The sequence below is a fragment of the Dermacentor variabilis genome, chromosome 8 (genome assembly GCF_050947875.1).
Source record: "Dermacentor variabilis isolate Ectoservices chromosome 8, ASM5094787v1, whole genome shotgun sequence".
Taxonomy (NCBI): Eukaryota; Metazoa; Arthropoda; class Arachnida; order Ixodida; family Ixodidae; genus Dermacentor; species Dermacentor variabilis.
This window is the reverse complement of record NC_134575.1, coordinates 79,408,237-79,432,494: the sequence shown is the minus strand read 5'-3', so window position 1 is coordinate 79,432,494 and position 24,258 is coordinate 79,408,237. Positions and strand designations below refer to the sequence as shown.

At 43.8% G+C, this 24,258-nt stretch overlaps 1 protein-coding gene across 1 annotated transcript; it reads right to left on the bottom strand.

Annotated features, from left to right (window-relative positions):
• Positions 1 to 69: 69 nt before the first annotated feature.
• On the bottom strand, positions 70 to 21,486 carry LOC142591125 (cytochrome P450 3A25-like). Its single transcript, XM_075703506.1, has 14 exons — positions 21,278 to 21,486; positions 19,135 to 19,240; positions 16,746 to 16,798; positions 14,138 to 14,234; positions 13,457 to 13,582; positions 12,683 to 12,926; positions 11,018 to 11,148; positions 9,826 to 9,922; positions 9,281 to 9,347; positions 8,452 to 8,560; positions 8,267 to 8,355; positions 3,199 to 3,339; positions 2,809 to 2,977; positions 70 to 1,724 (listed from the first exon to the last, which is right to left on the bottom strand). Exons 1-14 carry the CDS (start codon positions 21,325 to 21,327, stop codon positions 1,617 to 1,619), a joined length of 1,587 nt encoding a protein of 528 aa, XP_075559621.1. The 5' UTR covers positions 21,328 to 21,486; the 3' UTR covers positions 70 to 1,616.
• Between the last annotated feature and the right edge of the window lie 2,772 nt (positions 21,487 to 24,258).

Here is a 24,258-nt window from a genome sequence, read left to right as displayed (position 1 = left end):
TGTCCTGAAGAGAGCTGTGAGGAAGTCCTGTGTTCTTGAGAGACCCGAATAACACCCTCCTTTCCGCGTTATACACAATACAGCACATTAGGTTATGTTCTATGTCACCGTACACACCACACGTTGAACATAATGGTGATAACGCCCGGCCAGTCTTATACTTCCACGCAGGAGTACGAGCAGAGCCTGTGCGAATGCGGAGCAGTAAGGTGGCTTGGTTTCTTTTGAGACCCTTGATCACACATGGCTTGTGAGGTGAGCTCCACAAAGAACTGAAGTGGTACGACACCGCTTCTCTGAAGAGTCTCTTGTCTTCTTGAGGCACTTTTCTGAAAGGATTCCCAGACAGCGCTCTAGGGCGAGGCTGTCCGCCATCTCGTTGCCTATGATACCTATGTGTGATGGCACCCATTGGAATCGTATAGAGAAGCCTTTGACACGGAGATTTTGCACATTTTTTTCTGTTCCCCTTTTGTTTGCGGATGGAGAGGAAAAATGCTGACCAGCAGCTTCGCTGTAAAACACCTTTGTCCACCTCATCACTTGGTAGAATATTAATAAAGTGGCGTATTGTTTTGTGTGTCCTTTTTCTTTATTACTTTTCTTTTTTATGTACTACGTGCAGTATAACATGTGATTTCAATTTTTATTGATGCCAATTTTATGATGTCATTTATATACGGAGTGTTTCAGAAAATCTATTTTAATTATTTAAATAGAAGCTACTATACTAAAACGAATACCTTCGATTTGTTTTTTTAACACGGAAGCATGCATCTTAAGCTGACTCAATGTAGTAAATGAACAAATAACTATACAAGTTAGATATTTAGCTTTTGAATCTAGTGGGTTGTGCGGTTGATCCCATTTCAAAAATTGCACTCTTCCAATTGAGGAGTTCACAACCGCTTCAAGACGTGCAAGAAATTGGCCCTACTAATTTCTGCGCCCTAATGAGTTCCGGCTACAATTACTGCGAGAAAACGAAACTATACTGCCGAGGGCACAACTCTCAACGCGTTAGCCGGCACTGACACGTGACGTGATTCCTGCTTGATAAGGAAGCTCAATTCGTGAACCACCCGACAATAAAAACGCCTGTAGAAATGGATAGTCTCAAAGATGGATTTTACGAGAGCCCGAAACTCCGTCGGCTTGCATGGCCTTCAAAGGCACGCTTTCATCCAAAAATTGCTTACCTAAACTAAGCTAGAAGATTTTTTTATAAAGGTTGGTGTGCAGCAGCACAAAATAAAAACAATTGCAAACCACTTAAGACGGGAACCAGCCCGTTGTCAACGTCTTAAAGTGGAACGAAGACGCAACGACGCCCTGCTGTATGCACGCCAAAAAAATCCGGTAATATTAGCCAAAAGGTCATGAAATACTTGAAGTTGAACCCATGAGGAAAAAAAAAGCTTGTCGCTCATGCGCAGTACGAGTTTATAGAAACAGGGTTAAGGCTTCCACTCAATTAAATATCAGTGACCGATATGGTGGCCCTCGGTAGTCTTCTCGTTTTCAAAAGTCAATTCGGCTAACCGGAAGTAAGGCGTTTCAATTTGTTTGGTACTTCATAACATGTTTGCAGGGGTTTTAGCTTCGGAAGCGTCCTTTTAATCTGTTCCACGCTCGGGATGACAAGCTGGGAGCCGAGTCAGTTTTATCCGCAATCCTTCTCTCGGAAGCCCCAGCAGCGCCGTCGCTGTGTAAACGTTTTCGTCCTGCATTGCAAAATTGCACGTGGTATGAGTTTATCCTGCGACATAAACAGTAATAAAGCATAAAAAGTTGAAAGGTTAGTTTTTGCTGAAGCTTCAAAGTATATAGCTTGCTTAAACGTTCTTTCTAGGTACGTAATTGCTTGTAATATATGTAGAATGGTGTCTAATAGCACCCAATAGCCCAATAGCAATAGAGTGAAGAATAAAATAGCACCCCATTTCTTTCTGCATTATTTAGAGTTTTTTTTACTAAGTCCTAACTGCAGCCTATGTTCACAAACCGACCTTACCGCTCTAAGATGCATTTTATAACGGTAAGGAGAATATAATTGTGAGCAAAGGCTAAGGTGTTTTACAAAAACGTTCTATATTGTGTTAAACGGCAGCCTTGTCGCCCTGAGGAACAAGCATGGGAGTGGGGCTAGGAGCATTCCTAGGCAACGATCGCTGGTTTATGCACATAAAATTATATGCTTGCTGCTCAAAACAGCAAATATAAAAAACATAGTGTACAATCATACGCGCTATCCAAAAGCAGTGTAAATAACTCGAGTTTGCGGAAAATTTCTGGAAAATTTGGAAAGGTTAACCGCAATAAATAATGCCACTAGATTGTCTGAGGGCAGAAGCAAGCGCGAACATTGGAGAAAGCTGAAAAATTGTAAGCGCCCGATTTTTCCCTAGCAAATTTGGGCAAGCAACATTAAAGTGAACATAACTTCACCCTGGGAGAATGGGCTTCAGCGCATTTTGCGAAAATGTTTAAGGTGGGAAACACGTGGTACGAGGCGGCCCGTGAGGCGAAGCACACAGCAGCTAAAAGCTTGCTGCTCTGTCTGAGGCGCGGAGCCGTGCTCACAAAGGGTTCCAGAAAACAGCCGTCCCTTCCTCTCTGCAACAACTTTCTGTCTGGCTCGCCGTCTGCTGTAACTTGTACGAAACCGGTTGCACGTTCTTGCTGCACCTACAAGTCGTTGTATACGTCGCATGCGCCACGCTGAATTGTACAGCGTGTCTTTGCTTAATTCACGAACGTGCGTGGCCTTTGCGACAAGAAGCTGGTTTGGAAAGCCGAATCACTTACTTGCGCAAGTTCTTCCGCTGGCAGCTCCAGGTTGTACCGAGAAACGAGCATGGCGATAATCAGCGCTATCTCAGTCTGGGCCAGTACCGTGGCTATGCACATCCGCGGCCCGAGTCCGAAAGGAAGGTACGAAGTGGGCTTGATTGAGTCGATGTTTTCAGGGCTGAATCTGTGCAGTCGGCAGAACCACTTAAGGAGCAAAAGTACACTTTATAGCCAGAAGAAGCAATCAAGTAGAGTTTTTATGTCAGCCGGCGGAAATAATGTATCGCCATGAATAGGAACCTAATTCGTGCTTCTGCGAAATTTCTAAGGATTACAAATTTCTTGAAACGCCAGTTATAGCGATGAGTGCAGCCAGTTGCTTGCGGTGCCTATTGCATAACCTACCGATCTGGGTCAAAGTTTCCTGGCTCTGGCCACAAGTTCGAGTCGTAATGAATGTCCAGTGCTGGCACAAACACGTCCGTTCCCTTGGGTATTCTGAAACCTCCTTCGCAGTAATCTTTCACAGCCACTCGGCGCACCGACCTGGAAAAGCATAATAACGTTTAGTGCGATCCACATTCACTATCTGCCAAAAAAGATTTCACCACTGCAATTAGTTCAGATCACGCGAAAAATCCTTTCACTTGCTGTGTTGCCTCCAACAGGCCATTTTTTAAAGCCTCGTAGCGAGAAGTCAGCCGCGCCCCTACTGATGTCTACGATGATGATGATTTATTGGTATTGCCTTGGAAAGAATCCGATGACAAATAGTCACTTAGCCTGCTTGAGTTCATCAAGCAGGCTGATCAGGCAAGGCAGGTGTGCTATGCATGATTTTCCTACCAACGTTTTGTACACATCTCCTTAATCTCTTTAGAGCGCAGCTCTTCGGCGCCCGTTGCGGCGACGAGCGTCGGCGTCAGCGTAACCGAGCGTAACCGAGCGTAACCGAGCTGTGAATCGCACCCACGCGTCACCCACGCGCTGCCGCTCGCGATGTCCATGTTAGCGAGGCAGTAGCGCCACACTTCGCTCCGTTTGCAACGAGCCGCACGAGACAGACTATCCGCGCCAGCCACTACATATGGTAGTGAAATGAAATGAAGAAATCAAAACCGCATAGAGCTGCGCTCAAGTTTCGCAATGGGGAGTATCGTAATCGTCGGTCAATTTTCCTTTTCCTCAAAACTTCTCTGCGTATATACCTTTTAAGGGTACTTATGCCTGTAACGGGTCCGGTTGCATTATTATCTTCTTTGCTTGTTTTTCACCAATACGCTAAGCATATCTTGCTTATATTATCGCTTATATTAACACCTCAGGTGCTACCTGTCGGTCATCTCTAGCCGATCACCGTCCCTGTGGAACCGTTCTTTCGTGTTGGATTAGGCCTCCTCGGTGCTTTTCCCACGTCATCCTCTGGGAACAAATGAGTAGCCATCGCAACTGATTGCGCCACCCGATACGCTATCACGCGGGCTCTCCCTACCAGTTGCGCCACTGACGTCGCGGACTTTCTCTTGCGTGATATTATCTTACTTCATGCCGCCCAGCGACAGCTGCTTACTTACCGTGGTCGTAACTTCCTCTCGAAAGTTATCGCCGACATTGTGTGTTCCTGTTCCATTCAACACAAGCTGACTACCTCATACCATCCTCTAACCAATGGCCTGACAGAGCGGTGAAACCGTACTCTTACTGATATGCTGTCCAAGTACGTTTCCAAGGACCACCACGATTGGGACATTGCCCTTCTTTACGTCATATTTGCGTACAATTCTTCCCGGCACGACACCGCCGGATTTTCTCTATTTTATCTATTGTACGGTCGCGTACCGACCTTGCCCCTAGACACGGCACTTCCTCCTCCTGCGATCTCAACAAGCGAGTATGCGCGCGACGCCATCACCCTCGCGGACCATGCACGCCAGCTTGCCCGTGCTCGACTGACGGACTCGCAAACCATTCAGCGGCGTGAGTACAACGCCCGCCACCGTGACGTATAATTTTTGCCTGCTGCGCTCGTGCTCCTGTGGTCGCCCTCTCGTCACGTCGGACTTTCAGAGAAGCTCCTTTCGAGATATGCAGGGCCCTACCGCGTGCTGCGCCAGGTGACGCCTGTGACGTACGAAATTGCTCCTGTGCGTTCAAACTCGTCCTCTACTCTGGCATCTAATGATGTTGTGCACGTCAATAGGTTCAAGGCCTACTACACTGCTTCCGAGTCCGGCGTTTAGTCGCTCCGGGACAGCGGTTTTGCCGCCAGGGGTAGTGCTACGGAACAGTATTTGCATTGACAAAGAGGAGAGCAGGGTGAAGACGACGACGACGATTAGAGGCTAGCGCGGGCTGTTGCATCTTGACCAAGTGCGGCGTATTGCCTTGTAAATATACTTGTATATAGCTTGTCGTCGGCGTCTTCCTACGTAACAATATTATAGCTCAGAAGTAGAAGCTGCAGTGCATAAACAAAATCATTCATCATCGCATCAATCAACGTCACAAATTTTGCATTGTGTTGCTTTCGACGTTCCATTTTACTTTTTACTTTTCAATTCGTTTCTTCTCGCTCTCAAAGTGTATGTGTTTCAAGCGCATCTCTTCACACAACTTTAAAATTTCTTGACACGTCAAGTATTATCTTTCAGTTTGTTCATATTTCATGTATAACAGGTTACTTACACGTATTCACTGCTAGTATCATCTTAATTAACTGTTATGTGAAGGCATGCCTTTTCGTTCCTAAACTCAGCTTCCTTCTTGTATTACCATCCTTGGGGAATTGTATTGTTTTTATATTCCTTTTTTTCAATTAAGTGTTCTGCCTAGATGCGTACTGATATACAAATATGAGAGTAGCAGTATCGTAAATAAATAAAAATAAATAAAAACACCGACTGCTGACAGGTCGATGCTACCGTCCACTTTAAATCCAAGCGCATCTTTTACTCTCGACACCAGATGCTGCCTTATGGCGGGTAATGCAAGAGACGGTAAGAGAATGGCTGTACTCCGGGTGCGTGTTCTCTTGTTACGGTGATTTTAGACGTAACCTTAAGCACGCCGGTTCAGCTGTTTGTTTTCTGGACATTGTAAGAAGCGGGACGCACGAATGCCGTCGGTACTGTGCCGTCGTTAACTGCCCCAACAACCAGCCATTGAAGGTGCAACAAGCCCTGCGATGCCCACGAAGACACGCGACGGTTGCACTTGTCTGGTGTATATTAGCCGGACGAGTTCTCCACAGCACCTAAGAAACATCATGCGGTATTGGCTATACAGAGACAATCTTTCGTGCAAAGCATATTTACTCGGGTGCCTATTAATTTTCCTGACGTAAACTATGCGATAGTGTCCGTCCTGTCCACCTTACGCTGCGGGCTTGCAATCACACCGTTCATTGTCATTCTTTCGAGTCTGCGCGATTCCCATTTCGAATCACTGCTCGATACGAACGAAAGGTGAGCAGAAACCGTTCGGCTGTGTTTGTCGACTTCGTAACTCGCCCAGCGATTCTTCCGTTAGGGCGAGTGTAAGAAGTTCGAAGAAAACTTGACGGTTTTCGCGTTCCGTGTTATTTATGCACATGAATGAGCCGTATTTGAGTACAGTGACCACGAATACAGCAAGCAGCGTATGACTGGCGTGTGCAGAAAAAGGGGCTCCGCGTGCGTCCATGCCTCTCTTCATTGTTTTGTTTGGTTTTTCATTCGCACAATGTCGGGATGCTTGAAGTATTATAATTGTGCTGTGCTCACACTCATCTACACGAAAAGCAACTTCAGTTCCTAACAGAGGTGACATTCCCCCTTCAGAGTTGTCATACATCGATACGCAAATTATCGTGTTCTCTATTGGCTGTGAGGGGGAGAAAAGACTAAATCGCCCGTAGCCGGCAACACACGCGATTTGACAATGTGATGCTTCTATCTCGCGCACGCTGCAGTGGCCTACTAATCGGTTGTGTTGCCGAATGTGTTGGTTCTCAGTGGGAATACAGCCTATGTAGACCATGTTGCTCATCCTTGCTTCGCGTCTACGTAAATACGTTGGCGCAAGAGCTTTCCCCTAACTGTGTGCAGCGTGTAAAAGTGTACAATGTGACTTTCTTGCACTCCTCTGAATCGTGGTTGCGCTAAAAGCATACCACGATCGAAATGACAAAGCAAGGTAAATATGTAGCAGAACGTATGGTGCCAGCGCTCTACACGAACATGTTGCCTACTTTTTAAAGAACAATGCACAGCGAACTAGAGTCGTCCAGTCCCTTTCAGATACGGCCTCAGGGCCCCCGTAGAACGTGTAAAAGGCCTAGAAATATAGAAAAGCTCGGCCAGGGGCCGTGAAGCAGACGGCGTTGCAGTTCCGTGGAAGCAGACTATGCTGCAGGATTATTTTGCTAAATTATTTCTGTGGTATAAGCCTGTCATGTCAAATCTGATCGCGTAGACACACCTACCGGCCTTCATAGCCGACAAGGTGGCTGCAGTGCTTCCGGAAGCCGTTATTGCAGGTGACTAACAACCGCAAATGCACTGTGGCCCGTTGTCGGCTGTGCCGTTCCCGCTGTCCCCAAGCAGTGGTCACACCATCATCATCATAATAATAAGTAACATGGCGACCGCCTCCAAATGCGGGAAATTCTGGACCACAATGATCCCGTGCTTTTTTTCTCTTTTTTCACGCCTTTCTCTTCTTTCCTTCTTTACATGCCCTTTCCCTTCCCCTAGGGCAGGTAGCAAACCGGAGGCTTTAACTCTGGTTAACCTCCCTGCCTTTCTCCCATTTGTATCTCTCTTTCTCTCTCTGGACTGTACCTTGTACAATTGACCACAAATGTTTACCGGTAACGGAATTCGCGAAAACCTTGAATTCCAGCGAAGCCTTTGGCCGTATAGTCTCGAATTCAGAATTTTCAGTGCGTAGTAGCCTTTGTCACCTACACAGTAATGCAATAAATCAGAATTGTCAAGCCTTAACAAAAAAGGAATGCATATTTGCCGCCTAAACAACGTGGCATAAATTTATGTGGTCAACCAAGTACAATTTCGTTAAACCCCCGGTGGTTTATATTGTTGCGTATCGTAAGCATGATTACGAAGAAAACACATCTAATCAACACAGGCTTCTTAAGGAGAAGTTTTCTTTGCGAACTACTCCGGGATAAAATGTGGCGTCATTGTTGTCGTCGTCATGATCTTCGCTGTGGTCGTGGCCACTGTCGGCGGATTCGTGGGCGAGTAGAAGTAATCAATATTTCTATGTCGTTCTTTCGTGCTTCCGTTCTACTCATCTTCAAAAATTATTACATAACACCTGTCAAATCTGTCATTGTCAACGACTTAAATCTTGTCAGTCGGCGGGGGTATGTGTTTAGTTAGCCTTTGGGGACGCAAAACAAGCGCGGGTACCATCCATGCATTTATGCCCTTTTGTGTTACGACTAGAATGCACTCATAGAGCAACTCACCCAGGTAGAGGCGGGTAAAGCCGGTGCGACTCAAGTATGACCTGGTTTAGGTACGTGAGAGACGATACGTCGTCAAATGTGAGAACTTGCTGCGGAAACCAGAGATATAAGTGTTAATTCAGATTTACTTTGCCACCTGAGTGTCAAATTCAACAAGGGAACTACTACGGGTGTGTCAAGCTCACCTTGTTCTTCGACACCGACCTCACTTCTTCTCTAACCTTCACCTGCACAGGGTGGTGCTTCGCAAGCAGGTAAGAGGTCATTGTTAAGCTGACAGCCACCACGTCGATGCTGTAATCAAGAGAGAAAGCAGAATATTATTTATTGAACTATCCACACTATACAGCCCTTTTTCATCATAAGGAACGTTGTATACACGCCGTTATCGTTTCGAATTCTAGTTATCTATTGTGGAGTATGAGTATCTTGTTTGCACGAGGAGATCTTAGTTGCCGTTGTAATGGTAGTAACACCAAATCATATTTTTGTGATCTCAGAGCAAAACATTAGCTCCCTTAAGGATGAAGAAATTTCACGACTGTGGAAGGAGAAAAGTTTGATAAAAATAAAACAATATCAATATAATTTCGTAAGCCCCTGCATGAACGTACACAAGGCTTACAAAGTACCATGCAGGAGAAATTATTCATGCGTATTTATATACGCTTGGTATGCTTCCAACAAGTTCCAAAGTACGCCAATTTCTACGTCCCTATCCTTTCCACTCTTCGTGTGCGTTATTCACCACGCGGCTATTTATTCACGCTGATATGCTGAGTGATCCCTGCATATTTTGCCTCATCACGAACTTGTGCTTGTCATGCCATCAAGCTTAATCCGCTTAATTGTGAACAAGGCTCCCGTGTGGGGGGCCGGAGCGTCTTTTAATTTTTCAATAAGTGTTTTGTTTCATTTCTTAGATGGGGTCCTCCTTTTTCATCAACCTTTATTGTATCAGGCAAAAGGCCCAATGAAAGCAAATAAAAGTGGGCACTTGATAGTGATCCTTACCTGGCAGTTAGAAAAAGGCAGATGTTTGTTTCTGTTCTCATAGATAAGTAGCTGTTACTGTTTGCACCTGTAACATTACAAAATATAACCGATAAGTTTTGGTTTTCGTTATGGGTGAAGTGCGCCAGCCGCGTCGTTGGAGTTTTGAAGTGCTTGGACTACCCCTGCAGCTCAATAAAACGGCGAACTGAGTACACTTTGTAATTATAAAAAAATTAGAACGTCCTCCATTGTTTCTAATCAATGCTAATATACCTTTTCAGAACATTCTAAACACGTTTGCTGTCTTAGGCTGCAACGTATTGCCGGCATCCACATTTCGAGAGGAAGTCCTGCAGCACAATGTAATGTCAATAATATGCAAGCAGTAGGCTAACAAGCCCTGTCACAAAAGCAGCCGGGAGTGCACGATTCTGTCAACGCAAATTTCACAAGCACATGCAATAACCATCTCATGTCTCTATATGTGTTCACAAAACTCCACCAACATGACCTAGTAGTGGAGATCCCCAAAAAATTTCAGCTGCAATCTAGCCAGCTCACACCTGCAGATCTTTGCGTGTCCACATCGGAAATGTCATTTCCACGTCCTCGTTCATCCTCGGAATTCAAAAGAAGCTGCAGCACGTCGCAGTGATTTACCTGAGGAAACGAACAAGAGTAAATGTACGGATCGTCACTAGGGTTTGATTGTCATATCGTGCTTCAGAAGAAAATTTCCAGGGCTGAAATACATTTTTGGTAATGCGAAGGAGCGGGTACGCTCAACATTGGCTTTGAAGCAGCGCTTTCTCATTGCCCGTTTTGGAAAATATTTAACGAGGCGTGGCATAAGCGCATAATCACCCAAAAAATTTGAGCACGTGATATGAGCAAACAACATTTTCAAGAATCATTGGCATCATCAAGGTCCTTTCCATAAGCAGAGATATACACAAGGATTTCCGCATGCGTATGCAGAGACGCAAAATACTGCAGTGCGGACATATTCGGACGACCTGTCGACGCTTATGTGAACTTGCCGAAATTTTTGTGTGCTTTATTTCACGCTGCGTTTTGCTTTTAATGCCGTGACTGTACATAGCACTCTGTGCTGGACGCTCACATATTGCCGATACAACCAGCTTTGACGATGTATTTTGTATAACCGTCTATGCCTGATTTAAGTGTGCTCTATATATCTGTTTCTGCCTCTTTCTTTACGGTTTTTTGTTTCAGTTAGATTTCTTTCCATATTCTTTTCCCACATCCAAACGCAAATTCGACAGGCGAGGTTTTAATGCCTACCCGGCACTTGAGTCTCCAGTTCCCTGCTGTGATTTTTTTTCAAGGAACCTCCTCCCCTATGGCCTGAGTAATATCGAGGGCCCTTTGAGATATTATTCGAACTAACTGTAGCGTATGCCTGCTCAAATATTATTTCGAACTTATGTTTAGATTTCGCAATAGCATGTGTTTGTTCAAATAACGGGGGCGGAGCCATTGGCAGCGCTTCCAGCAAAGCTACATGTGCCGGCAGCCAACAACATGCTCCTCCTCCTCCTCCTCCTCAAATAACCGCACACCAACATCGGAGCGTTGTCCGTGGGCGGGCGTAAGTAAACCAAACGCGTTTAGTTTGCCTTTCGCTTCCAAAAGTAGCGCGGCTACAAAATTATCTATCCGCTAGCTGACAGCGATCGCCACCTGCAAAATTTTACTGCATCACCACATTTGCCTACTGCAATGGCAACTTACACTCTTGCGCTCGCGACGGTGTTCGATGAAAGGGCGCATTTTTTCCACAAATTCTTCGGATGGAAGTCGCGTAAACACCTTCCGAACAAGGAGGACGAAGTTGTGAAGCCAAGGAATATTTGGCAGTATATCTGCGGGAAGAGCAAATTTGTTTTGAACACATTGCCAGCACATCAAAGTCACGACACGCTCGAGAAATAAAGAGGCAGGTAGCGCACAAAGGGTTAATTTTCGTTTAGGATAGTTTGTTACCGCTGCAAAGCACGCGTGCTTTTTTTTTTTGCATGACAAATTATACATGCGCATGAACAGGCACTTCGTTATACACAGAAGACAGGTCTAATGTTTTTTTTCGCACAACGCATTAGACGTACTGGTTGGGCACACAGGCACCACCTGCAATTGGAGTTGCCAGCTGCGCAAATTTAGGAAGTTCACCGCTGTTGTCCTACGCCCACTGCCTAGCATTCATAAACGGCCGACTTAGGAATAAAAGCTTGCCTTAAAATGTCGCAAAACTGTTTCAGTTCTGCATGGAAGGATCATCTTCATAACTTTCAGTCCTTATGCATAGATCTCTGACCAAACAACAGCGTTATATTTACACAACGTGTTAAACACAGCCGAAAAATTTCTGCTTTCCAACATATAAAGCAGTAATTGTGGATGTAATGTACAGACCCCGTGCAGATAACAACTTGTAGGCGAAGTGAATTTTGAATTCATGAAAGAAGGTGATCTAACAAAATTCATGTTGTGGGCGACCATGCACACACAAATAAAAAAGTAAGGTTGGCGTCCTCAATATTTTTCTCTTGTACAGTGCATGAAGAAAATTATAGCAAGATCTTCAGCGAACAAATTTATTTATTTATTTATTTATTTATTTATTTATTTATTTATTTATTTATTTATTTATTCTTTTTAAGTAGCAATGTTGGCAACAAGTACAGTATGACGCTCGCTGCAGCACAAGGTTATTTTGCTATATGAATAAATAGAGGACTAAGATGATAGGTGAAATGTAGCCATTCGGGCTATTTAGCCGCAGTTCACTGCTAAGCGCAAGGAGCTCAACTGCACTTGAACAAAGGCACTAAAAAAAAGAAATGTATCACATTCCGCATAGTCTGAGATGTAAACCCCAGAAAACGAGCTTCTAGTGTTCACAGGCATTGCGTGGACACTTCGTTCAATGGTCCCTTCGAACAAGTAAAGAAAGAGAAAAAAAATGAGGTGGTGCAAAGATTTGCAATACCACAAGAAATATATAAGACATCACCAAGGTTTAGTACGGAAACACAAAATCGTACATGAATGACCTGCCGATACGAAAAGAACTAGAATATAGGAAAATAACGACCCCCCCAAAGCGAAAAGATTTATACATAAAAGGCTAAATCTCGCTGCATACCTAGACTTGAACAAAATGTAGCTATATTTCTTGGGGATGCTACTAAAGTATTCAGAGTAGTTTGTAGCACTGATACGTCGCGAGCAAATTCGCCGTACAAGGATCTGCACGATCTCTTCATCTCTTTCCTTTTATTCTACTATCTTTGTTTTCATTCGATGCACAACACCGCAAGCCCTTTTCACAACCCTTCCCAACAGCGCCAAAAAAAAATATTTTGAACGTTTCAAGACTCCTAACACAGAACTCACTGAATAGAAACAAGAAGAATCCGTTGAACTGGCCAATATTCTTGCGCGCGTAGTGGACGAGCGTGCGAGCCATCTCGTCACCGTGTTGGACGTCCGAGTTGATGCCGGCGCAGAACCGCAGTGAAATGTCGGCCGCCAGCTCGACGAATGGCTTGAACAGTTCGACGCTCGTACCCTGCCGGGTCGTGAGCTCGTCGACGACATCGAAGAACCGTCTCGTGCACGTGGTCATCATGGGCACACTCTGAAGCACGTATGGCAACCGCGCATCAGACAGCAGAAATTAAAGGTAACTTCCTTCTCTGGCTCCTTTTAACGCCGCCTTTCACGGAAGAAACGTGAAGTGCCGAGATGAACTTAAAAGTAGTCTGTAACGTGTCTGCACCTCCGAAGCTGTGTTTGCTGACTGCGTGCTGACAGACAGGATATGGGGACGGTGGATTGGTAAGGATCGAGACAACTACACACGTTATCCACGACATCTCTGTTGGTCTCATTTTAGAGAGCTTAATAACAGCTTCCAGTTTTGCTTCTTATTTCAACCAGTGGATGTGCCGATCAGATTCCTTTGACTTAAGTATGAAAGAAATGTACCTCTCCAAAAAAAAAACAATATAAGCAGTATCTGTTCTTTCTTGTTACATATGGTACTTAGTTTTCATAAAGAAATAATCATTAAAGGAACACGTGCACTTGTTATCCTACTGCGTCACTGCCTACTGCCTGCATCGGCAGCTCATGTTCACGCGCGTTCAAGTAAGCAGAACTTTCTACCTGTTTTACATTGGTCTTCTTGAAAGCCGGAGACAGAATGCCTCTCAGCTGCCGCCACTCTTCGCCAGAAAGTCTTGTTAGCCGAAGTTTGTTGAATGGAAGGTTCTTGGAGGCCACGGCCATTATCTTTAAAAAACGGAATGAAAAGTGTCTAGGAACTGCAAGGACCTCAAAGTTCGGAGTTTAGACGCCAGCTTTAGGGTAAACATAAATCGGAGTAGCCATGCATGATTGGCCGAATTAATCTAATAGGCCAGCATTAACACAATAGCTCCACTTACTCCTTCAGTGCTTGGTGAATTTACAATCATAATGGTTACAAAATTACAATTTAACCTAATTGCTAAATCGTTCTTTAAGGCAGAATTTTAGAAATTCTAGTGCTTTGAAGTGAAGTCGGAACACATTCAAATATCAGTTGTGAGCCCTGAGCGTAACACAAATAAATATTTGAATAAATAAAAATGAGATGGTTAGATACACTCGCACAACTATGAGCCTAGTTAGCGTTTGATTTAGTTCAAGTTCACGCGGACATAAATGAATCCGGAAAAATGTACTGTGAATGGCGAGTAAGCATATTATATTCAAGAGCAGTATTATTAATAAATTTTTCTTTTAGCACCCTGCTCTGTGCTACGTCACTACGACATTGTCCCCCTGCGGCAAACACTTTCTCACCTGTCTTCCAGAGAACGACTTGAAATCCGTAATGAAAACTTTCTCGATGAGATTAGCGTCACGCAGGACTATACCGGGCATGATACCATTGAAATATCTGCAATTGGATACGTCATAAACGCGTGTTCCAATTTGAAATGGAGAAACCCAAAAAACACACATTTTCCTTTGGTCATTGTAGCTAAAGGCGAAATGTTTTATTCAGAAAAGGAAGAAGGCTTTTCTCCTGTTCGGAGCGGAGTTTTCTAAGTCGTCAACACTTGCAAAAGCAAGACTGTAAAAATGTCACTGGTCAGGGGCCCTATGACGTAAAACTATTCCAATATGCTTTTATTCCAATCTCCTGACGTTAAATTTGCGTAACCACTGACGTACGCATCGGGCGGTGACCCGCAGGGTCGTCTGGACAGACCAATCAAACGCTCTCCTAGTTCATAGGAAGTCACTTTTGTTTGCTTGAGAAACGAATAAGATTTAATACACTGAGCAGCTTCTCTTATCTAATTGGCTGACAATAGGCGAGGAGAACGCTCAAGTGGAGAGTGATTCGATTGGGGCCGAGCCAGTGCACTGAAAATCTATAACCGGATGAAGAGGGTGCGGCCGGCGTCTGCTATTGGTCCGCCTTCCCTCAGTTTGCGGTGGCTGGTCGAAAATAGCGGCGGCATGCAACGGAAGCTTAAAAATGACGGTAAAACGGGCCCTCAGCACAGAAGAGCTGGAAGAACGAGGTCGTAAACCTGCTGAAAGTGCTCGAAAACGTTACACGGCCACGCAAAAGGTTTCATAATACGCAAATAAACCCGTGCTTTCCGGCAGGTGCGAGTAGCCAGTGCCTGAGCGATTGGCGGCAACCATCTTTTATTCCTTTCGGAGCAGGGCAGCCTGAGGCTATTCAGAAGAAAATTCAGTTTTGTTCGGCATATTAATGCATCTTTTTACGCGTACACGTCACTTTGACGCGGGAAGTTTTCGCGGTTTTCTGACGTAGCGTGACAGGCAGGTGAAGTGGGTGCAGCCCGAAAACTTTTGACAAATAGCAGAGGGCTAATCGCGAAAAGGCGTCGAATCAGAAATAACTATTTTTCTTTTGCTCGGTCAAATCATGCATAATCAGTGTGTACACGTCTTATCAGATGGGGAGGTATCGCGGTTTCCGTGATGTCGCGTGACAGACAGGGCAAGTGGGGGTGGTTCAAAAAAGTTTTTGACCAATCGCGGTGGGCTGATTGCAGAGAATGGAATAGAAAAGTTTGGAATAATTTTACGTTATAGCGCCCCAGGTTGTGTGAGCCAGAAAACTTCCACGGTGTTCAGGAGTAGTGAAACGAGGGATGTCTCTAGAAACAACATTTTGGTTGGTGTTCTTGTCTTGGCTTTCGCGATATTGTGGAGCCAAGATTGTCGAAACAATGGCCTCAGAGAAACGGGTCATTCGACATCTGTGGAACATGTGAGGTCTCCATCTTCCTCTATGCACGTGTATTTGTTTAATCTTTTACGCTTTCTTTAAGGTGATAATAAGTGACGCTATGCAGTCACTTCAAAAGCTAATGTTGTAAAAGCTGCTAAAATGGAGCAAGTAGATTATTGCTAAATTTATTTCATCACGAGGGAAAACTCTTAACGACAAGTATTCAAAGAGCTTTCAGACGCGTAAAAGCTCCTAAGTGTTACTATTGTTGCAAACAGGACAGAATTTCGAAGGTAACAAGAAATGCATGTTGAATACGTGCATGAAACACCCGACGGAGGGCCTAAGCGAACACATTTCGGGTTCTTTTTCTTTGCTCATTTTTTAACCTTCAGCCTTTTAGACATAAGAACGGAAGGCGATCGTCAAGCGGGTGAAGAAGTCTTGGGCATTAATGACAAGGACCTCTGACATCTGTTATATGCAAATAGGGGCGGAGGAGTTTCTTTCTTTTTAACACGGTACCGTAAGGGCACCGTGTCGCAGAAAATCTGGTGTCGCTCCCGGCATAGACGGAGTTTTCCGTGCGCGAAAATATCCGTATATATATAGATATATGTATGTGACACGCCTTGCTATATGGCATGTGGGATATATTGACACACCATTGTAGCACTCAAGTTACTCTTACCTTTTCTTACATTCCTAACAAAGTTATTCCTTTGAATTCAGAGAATGATAGGCCACAAACAAATGTCATGAAACAAAACACCGACAGCGCATGGCTTTTAGGTTAAATCTTCTCAGACCTAAGTATTAAAAGTGCGAAACAATAACCGAAACCTGACAAAGTCGTAATTTTTTTTTTTTGCCGAGATTGCGCGCGATCTCCGGAATTGGCCCACGCAAGAAGCCGCGTTTCTACCAGAAAGCTCGCCTTAGGGCATAGCGTTCGCCGCTAGCGTCTCCAGGAAAACATTAGGTTTACATGAGCTACAGTTGTCGGGAAGGGTGAGAAACATCCAGGGATCTTGAATGCTATCACGTTCCACTCGAACAGGCGAAAATGAGGCGTAGTCCGAATTTTTTTCGCCAATATCTTGTGCTCGCAGTATTGCGGGCCCGTGTTTTCTTCCGTCAATTTAAACGATCGCGACATTTGCAAGGTATGTCAGAGATGGATCAAGTTATTACCCGACAATGTCTCCATACTTCTGCAGCCAGTCGTGACATGTGGGAGCAAGGCCCTGCGAGGAACATTTTCTTTTTCTTCTAATCTGCTCATTCGTTGTCGTTTTTCAAACATTAAGATATCTCAGGACGAAAGCGTTTTAAATAACATAACGCTAGTCATAAACATATCAGCTAGTACCAGGTTATTGTATAAATCAGCGATCAAAGTCCCATCTTTCTACCTCAATAGGTGCTACGTGACCACCGGAGAATCTATTGAGCTCTCTTTAAACAATTATTTGTGTCAAAAACTCAATCCCGCGAATACACGCAATGTTCCTCTAGTCGTGCGGCACTATTGCGTGTATTTGAAGGCTTCTTTCACTCTCGGAAAAACACTTCTATGTAGCACGTATTGAGCCTCAGAAAGCTGTATCGGGAGTTTCTCATGTCCCTCTACAATTTCTTCAATTACACTTTTCATAAAATTGTAATATTTGAGCAGTTGATGAATTCATCAAAACTAATTACCTAATTAGGAGGAATGAAAAAAATATAATCTGACTATTTCCAAGCGGCGGCAAACCGCATTATCTTGGTTCGGTCCAGCTACGTGACGTTTCCATATACTTAATGTTTGGCTCAAGTTACGTGGGACACCCTGTACAGCCGATGTAAAAACAAACCCACCACAGAAAGATAGGTTGGATTGCCTGTTCCAATAGTTTGTTTTACTTTTATCTTACTAAACACAAATGCTTCTGGCCCTTAGTTTTTTTATGACTTTTAGGCATTTCATAACAGCGTATTGTTTTTAGCTGGGGAAGCTAGTGTTTTCAAATGCAAGTGCGCGGGATTTCCCTGATTAGCCAGCTGTTAGGTCCTATGCGTTTTCATGCCTTGTCGCTTTGGGACCTCCTATGGCACTCTGCAGAAATGAACACAGAAGATAGATCAGGAATTAGATGCAGCTGTCGAGACCCGTTAAGTGACTTGACATATTTTTTTCACACCCAGCCGTGATCTCACACGCCTCGTGTGTACTAGTGACATCGTAGTGGCACAGCGCATATCTGTGCTTCTCTGCATGAGTTACTGTGCTTCGACAAAGCACGTACAGGGAAACGATCCATCACACTTGTCAACCGGGCCACATTTTTTTAACAGGGGCACGATGCCGCAAAATAATTAATTTTGTACTGTCCACATTTTTTTTCTATATTCCAGACAAGGGAATGTTTCCATCAACGTATATTGGCTATAACAGCAACATCTGAGGTTTGCAGTGAGCCAGATTATGTAGCACCAATTTCTTTCTATGTTCCACCTTTCTGAAAGAATAGGTTGTTTGCTAGTAACGGCCAATAAGGTTTTCTTTCTCTAAGTTGTTTCCTATCTTCACAATTATTTTCAGCTTTACTGAACGATCAACAATAAGTTTCTTGCAATTTAACTCAATATATCTATACCGACGGGGAACACGTAAGCGCTTATCAAGCAACATTGTTTTTACGTGGCCTTCTCGATAAGTGGTTGTGGCGTTCGGTTCTTGCAAAGCACGAAGCCATGATCAAATCCAAGACGTAGTGGCGTCATTTCCGAGGACGAAAGGACAAGTACTCCTTGTGCTGGCATTCCTCTGCAGTTTAAGGAAGCCGGCTTGCCGAATCAGTCAATGTCGTCTACTACGGCTTACCTTACTAACAAGAGTGCAGGGTTCTAACGTTCATCGCCGTCAATCGTTATTGTTATTCCAATTATTATTACGCTACATACTTTCACTTACACGTAATAGCACTAACTTTACAAAGTTTCCATGGAGTAAAAATTTCAGAACTGAGTCGTAAAAGCTGCAATAAATAGCTTAGTTACGGAGCTTTGAAGCTTCATTGCGAGGGTGAATAAACCCTGAACACTTATTCAACGTTTCCGCTTATGCTAACGTCAGGAAACACTTTCGTACCTTACTTAAGGACATGTGGTCGGTGTACCATGAGTGCTTCGATTAAGGGTTGCTCCAACTCATTGCAATTTCTTGCCAGCTAAATTTTATAACGCAGGCACTTCAACCGCTCCATAATTTCGATAGCTGTGCGCTTCGTGGCCGTATCCTGTATCACTTACTTTGTTTTCCTTCTTTTTAATAGCGTGGGCATGCCTGTAGCGCTTACGAATTCACCAAGCCTCCTACTTTGGCTCCTTCGTTCACGACTAAGATAATGGGAAATGTTGCTTCGAGGCAAGGTCTCGGAACCGCGTCCGCGGCGGGTGCCCAGACCCACTAAAAAGACGCCGGTCTCAAATCTTGTTGATTTGAAATAAAAGGTTACGCTCTCTTTCAACACATGCGCATTATGAAAACAACGATAAAAAGGAAGTAGACAATGTGTATCGGCGTTCGCACACATACCTTTTTCCAAATGATGTACAAATTGCCCCACAGAAGGTTTGGTTCCGGTCCCGGTATTCCAAGCCTTTTCATCAGTGAAAATGTCCTCTTGCGCCATGTGTAAAGCCTGGAAACATTGGAAGAGCGTCATACTGCTGGCCGAGCGACATGTTGTTTGATTAAGAAACGGACATGGAGAAGGAAGCGGGGGCACCATAACGAGGACTTTCAACCTTTCTCTTGGCCCTCTTTGCCATAATAATCATTCGTAACAGTTTGTCGCCATTAGATTTTGATCGAAAATGGAAAAAAAACGCACATCAATGATTATTACACCATCACTGACAGGTTCTTTTCAACGAGGAAAACAAAGCATGCTCGCGGCCAAATAGAAAAAGAAATGCAGCGTAGTAGCGGATATTTCCCATTGTGTCATGGTCTCCGCACGTGCTCCACCGAGCGTGCTATTATGGACATCGACACATGCCAACATATTGCGCAATTTCCTAATGACGGCAATCTGAGCCGATCAGTAACACCGTCACAGCCCTCTTGGCTAATCAAAGGTCATCACATGGCAAATTCCGCAATATTGTGGAATTTGACAATGGCCACAGTAGGAAAGAAGAAATCTAAGAAAACTTTGTTCTAGCCGGCTCACTGGAACACAATTCTGCAAATAGAACCCTCCTCGCTTTCTAGGCAGAGTGTGTACCTAGTCATCATTTTACGAAATGTTTAATCGACAAGCAATTTCATGATTATACATGAGGTTTCTCGGCACAAGGGATCGACAATTACCGCTCATTCGCATAAGGGAATTGACCTACAGCTTGCAGCTTTCCGGAAAGCTCCCTTCATGCACTTCGAGCTGATAATTGCTTCTCCTCTTCGCTCATCCTTCCTCTATGCTGCCAGCACCTAACTTGGCCACTGCTGGTAGCAGATATTCAGCCCATTATTAGATCCCAACAAATGGACTCAATATTAAGACCTGGAAGTCAGAGGGATCGCAGCAACGACGAATCAGAATAAGAGTCATTGTGAAATAAAGTTTACCTCTATCCTCCCCAACCTTGCCCACTAAGAATGAAACGAAGTTCGGATAACTCTGTTGGCCGACCAATTAACCCCCCCTCCCCCCCTGTATGAAGCTCTTGTTCGGTGGTTCTATTTCAAGACGGGGGCTAATCTTTCTGCAAATTAGTTTGTTTTTGGAAAATCTGTATGCGTGTGCTTCTCTACATTAGGCGGCAATAAATTGGATAGAAATATTTCCTCTAACAAAACAAATATCACTTGGTTACCAAGCTTCGTTAAAACCAGAACCAGCCAGACCTTCGCCCGCAATGCAGGCTGCGTTTTTCGCCTGTGCGCTTTTATAGTCGGTCCTCAAGGATATGCAAATGTTACAGCACGCACAAGAGGGGGGGGGGCGTTCTCGCCACCATCTCGCCGTCGTCGCACCTGCACGTGTTGTCAATGTTCGCACTTCTCGATAGACTGACGTATGTTTTGCTGAGACGAGTTTTCAACAAGGGAATTGCAAGAAACATAGGACTAAGGAATAAATGCAAGGACCTCCTTGTCTGTCTTCCTTAGTCCTATGTTTTTCCCTTCGGTTGTTCAAAACTAGTCTTAGCTGTGGATCAACTAGTTCAGTTAAATACCATTCTGACGTTTCTTTATACGTTCCTTCACCTTTCATCACAATTCGGCAAAGGCTGCTTTGAAAGTGGTTTGCACATTAGTAGTGTAAACCTATGTTGGTCACGCGAGGCTGGACTTTCTTTTAAACATTACCGCTCCCCCATTCCACCAATTACGCTGTTCGACGTCTACATTGTCTGATTTCACTCATAGAGCATACCGACTGCTCAGCTACTCTAATCTGTCACTCTGCGAGTGTAATAACATTTACTGGAGCGTCGGCATGTCGTGATAGCGGTCATATTCTTTACAGACGAACCGGCCAATGATGAAAGTTTCTTACTTTTGTAAAATCAACCCTTCAGTTTATATTCACTAAACCTTTTGGCCATCCATATTTATGAACGGGACTATTTGTGTTTCGAAACCCCGATTTTGAAACTCCGACGCTTTATGATAGCCCATATTGATGTTATCCGGTTTACAAGCAAGACCAGGAGAAGTTCGCACTTACCACCAGATTCCAGCAAATGTGACTAAAATCGCGAGCGAACATAGAAACATTATTCTCCAATGTATTGTGGAGCCAAACTATCAATTTATACACTTATTCACTGGTGTGTAAACACAAGGCTACAGTTGCAAAACGTGGGGAATCCAAGCAGAGGACTTTTCGTTTTCCAATTAATGAACCTGCCGGAACGCTGAAACACTGTATGTCGCTGTGCTTGCTTTCAGGTGCGCTATTCTACCAGTCTTCTACCACTACATCATGTCTGCAGTACCTGTTCCTTTTCATTTATTTTTTATTTTTAGTTTTTATTTCGCTCGCACGTGGCCCCGTTTCACAGTGTGGCGACATTTTGTTTTCTCTTTCAAAACACTCACGACAGATAGGCCGACGTCTGTCACGACCCCATTTTGTACGCATTCACGAGAGCTACGTTTCCGCTTGCAGGAATTGTGGTTAGCATGCGATATGTTAGGCTTTTTCTTTCGCTAAAAGTTGCCATTCATCAGCTTTCCACAATTCGTATAGTCTTCTTCTTTTCGCTCGTGTTTTCACATCTACAGTTCGGCTTGTTTCTGCGGCACGCTGAAACAAGGGAAGAGAACGCCTGTAATGTAATTTGATATCCCCGTATCTTTCACATTATTATTACTGGTATCTGAAAAGGAGTAACTGTTACCATTATAAGAAGGCCAACTCAGTTCTATTTATTTTACATAAAAAGAGGAAAACCATAAGGATTGTTTACTCTGCCACCTGCGACCCATATATAGCTTTTTTTTTTCAGAAACAAGGAAACCTGCCAGAATAATCGCAGTGCTCCTGGATTTCAAAGGACTGACAGATGATAAATATACGCGTGTAACGCGCGCAGAAACAAACTGTTAAAGAACGGTGAGCCTGGGAGGAATGACTTATTTTGCAGTGCAAGTGACCTTAAGGTCACAGTTGACATTAACCAGAAACCATTTCAAAAATGTTAACTCAATCGCTGCAGCTTCCTGTAAACATTGTAATCAGAATCACGCACTAAGCACATTTCCTTGTGGTACAAAAATAAGTGGGGCTAAGCGGAGTAACTATGTTTCTTGCACTATCTATTTCGTTGGAGCAAAAGCACAGGCCTACATAAGCGTCGTAGTGTTTGGGCCAGGGTGACTTCATATCCCATTTTTCTGTGGTAAAGTGTTGCAGAACTTTCGTGGAATACACTGAGCTGATACTACCCTATAGTCTGATCACAAGCACAGCGCTCATCTAGAATGCGTGAAAACGTTATCATGGCACATAAAAATGAGCCTATGCACACGCAAGCGTTCTGGAACTTCCGCCAGACTTCTGTCATACCCAGTGCTAGTGACTGCCTTCCAGGAAAATCCTGTATGCTCATGTATACACTAATAGAATATTTAGCATACGTTCTATCGCATTTTGTGGCCATAAAGAAGGTTTAGAATAAAACTAGCGACATTGAAAAATTGTTTAGAGCCGCAACCTTTATCTAATCTTTATAATAGCAACGACTATAGCGAGAAAAAATATTGCAGCAAAGCGAAACTCTAAATTATTGTCGACGGTAATGTCATTAACCAAGAAGTGCAGTATCTCGCCTAATGAATAAAAACACTTTTATTTAGAATGCGTAGTTGCCATCCTGGGACTTCCGTTGCTTCAGATATATTCGATATACATTCTTTCCGGTATCGGCCCACTTTTCTATGACACTCGCATGCCAAGGTGGCATACCACATGGCGACGACTGTGTGACGATGACGCAGAGTCGAAGAAGAAATTACGCCCATGGAACGCTGGCGGCAGTATGATGACGACGGCGAGACGACATTGCCATACGGCGCTCAAATATAGGCGATGATATAACGGAACATTCTCAATGACGGCATGAGGACAACGGCATGACAACTATGGCATGACGACCATGAAGTGACCACGATGGCATGGCGAAAGGCGGATGAAGAAGCTAGAATGATGAGAATGAAGCGACCACAAAGGCATCACGGCAACGAATGTTTGACAACGAATGTTTTCCCAACAGGGATGCGTCGCATCGGTATAATGGCATGAAGAGGACTGTTTGTCGACTATGCAGGAGCGACGATGAAGTGACAAAGAAGGAATGATGTCGAGGGTACGACGAAAGCGCTATGCCGGCGACGGAACGATCAGATCGCGATTCTGCAATGATAATGATAGCATCAAGGTTATTGTTTATAACACCCTATTTTTTCTACACTTTATTACTGTCTGCTCGTGTGGGGTACCACATCACGTACGAACCTAGAAACGATAGATATACTTCAGAAAAAAATTTTGCGAATGCTATTTAACTTGCTTTACAATGCCCACCACATCAGACTTATTTCCGAAAGCAAATATAATAACCGTGTTTAACCTTTATAACTACAAGTTCAGTCAGGCCTTCAAACCGGAGGTAAAAGAGAATTTAAAGTTTCTTCATGAGTTGTCTAATCTCAGTAGGAACACACATTCTTACATCACAAGGTGTACGGAACAGTGGAAGGTAGTCACACCGCGAGCCAATTATTCTACACAAAAGATATCACACACACTACCAACAATTCTAAATTTGTTTCTGAAATCAAGTCTTGATATTCATATAACTGATGTACTAGCATTACGTGAACATTTTGTCACTCAATCTTTCTTAAATAATGGATGTGTTTTTCAGGAAATTTGTGTTTTTGCGTTTATTTTTGGGGAATATTTCACATGTAGTCAACTGATATATACATACATATATATATATATATATATATATATATATATATATATATATATATATATATATATATATATCCTGTTAAATCGCTGTAGCCTCGTAAAGGAGGCTGCGGGCTCTTGTCAAGTCGCTTCCTTCGTCTAAAGCGACTTTTACCCGCAGTCTCCTCCATCACTGATGGAAATAGAGAAGTTTATTATTAACCCACATTCCCTTCCCTCCTAAT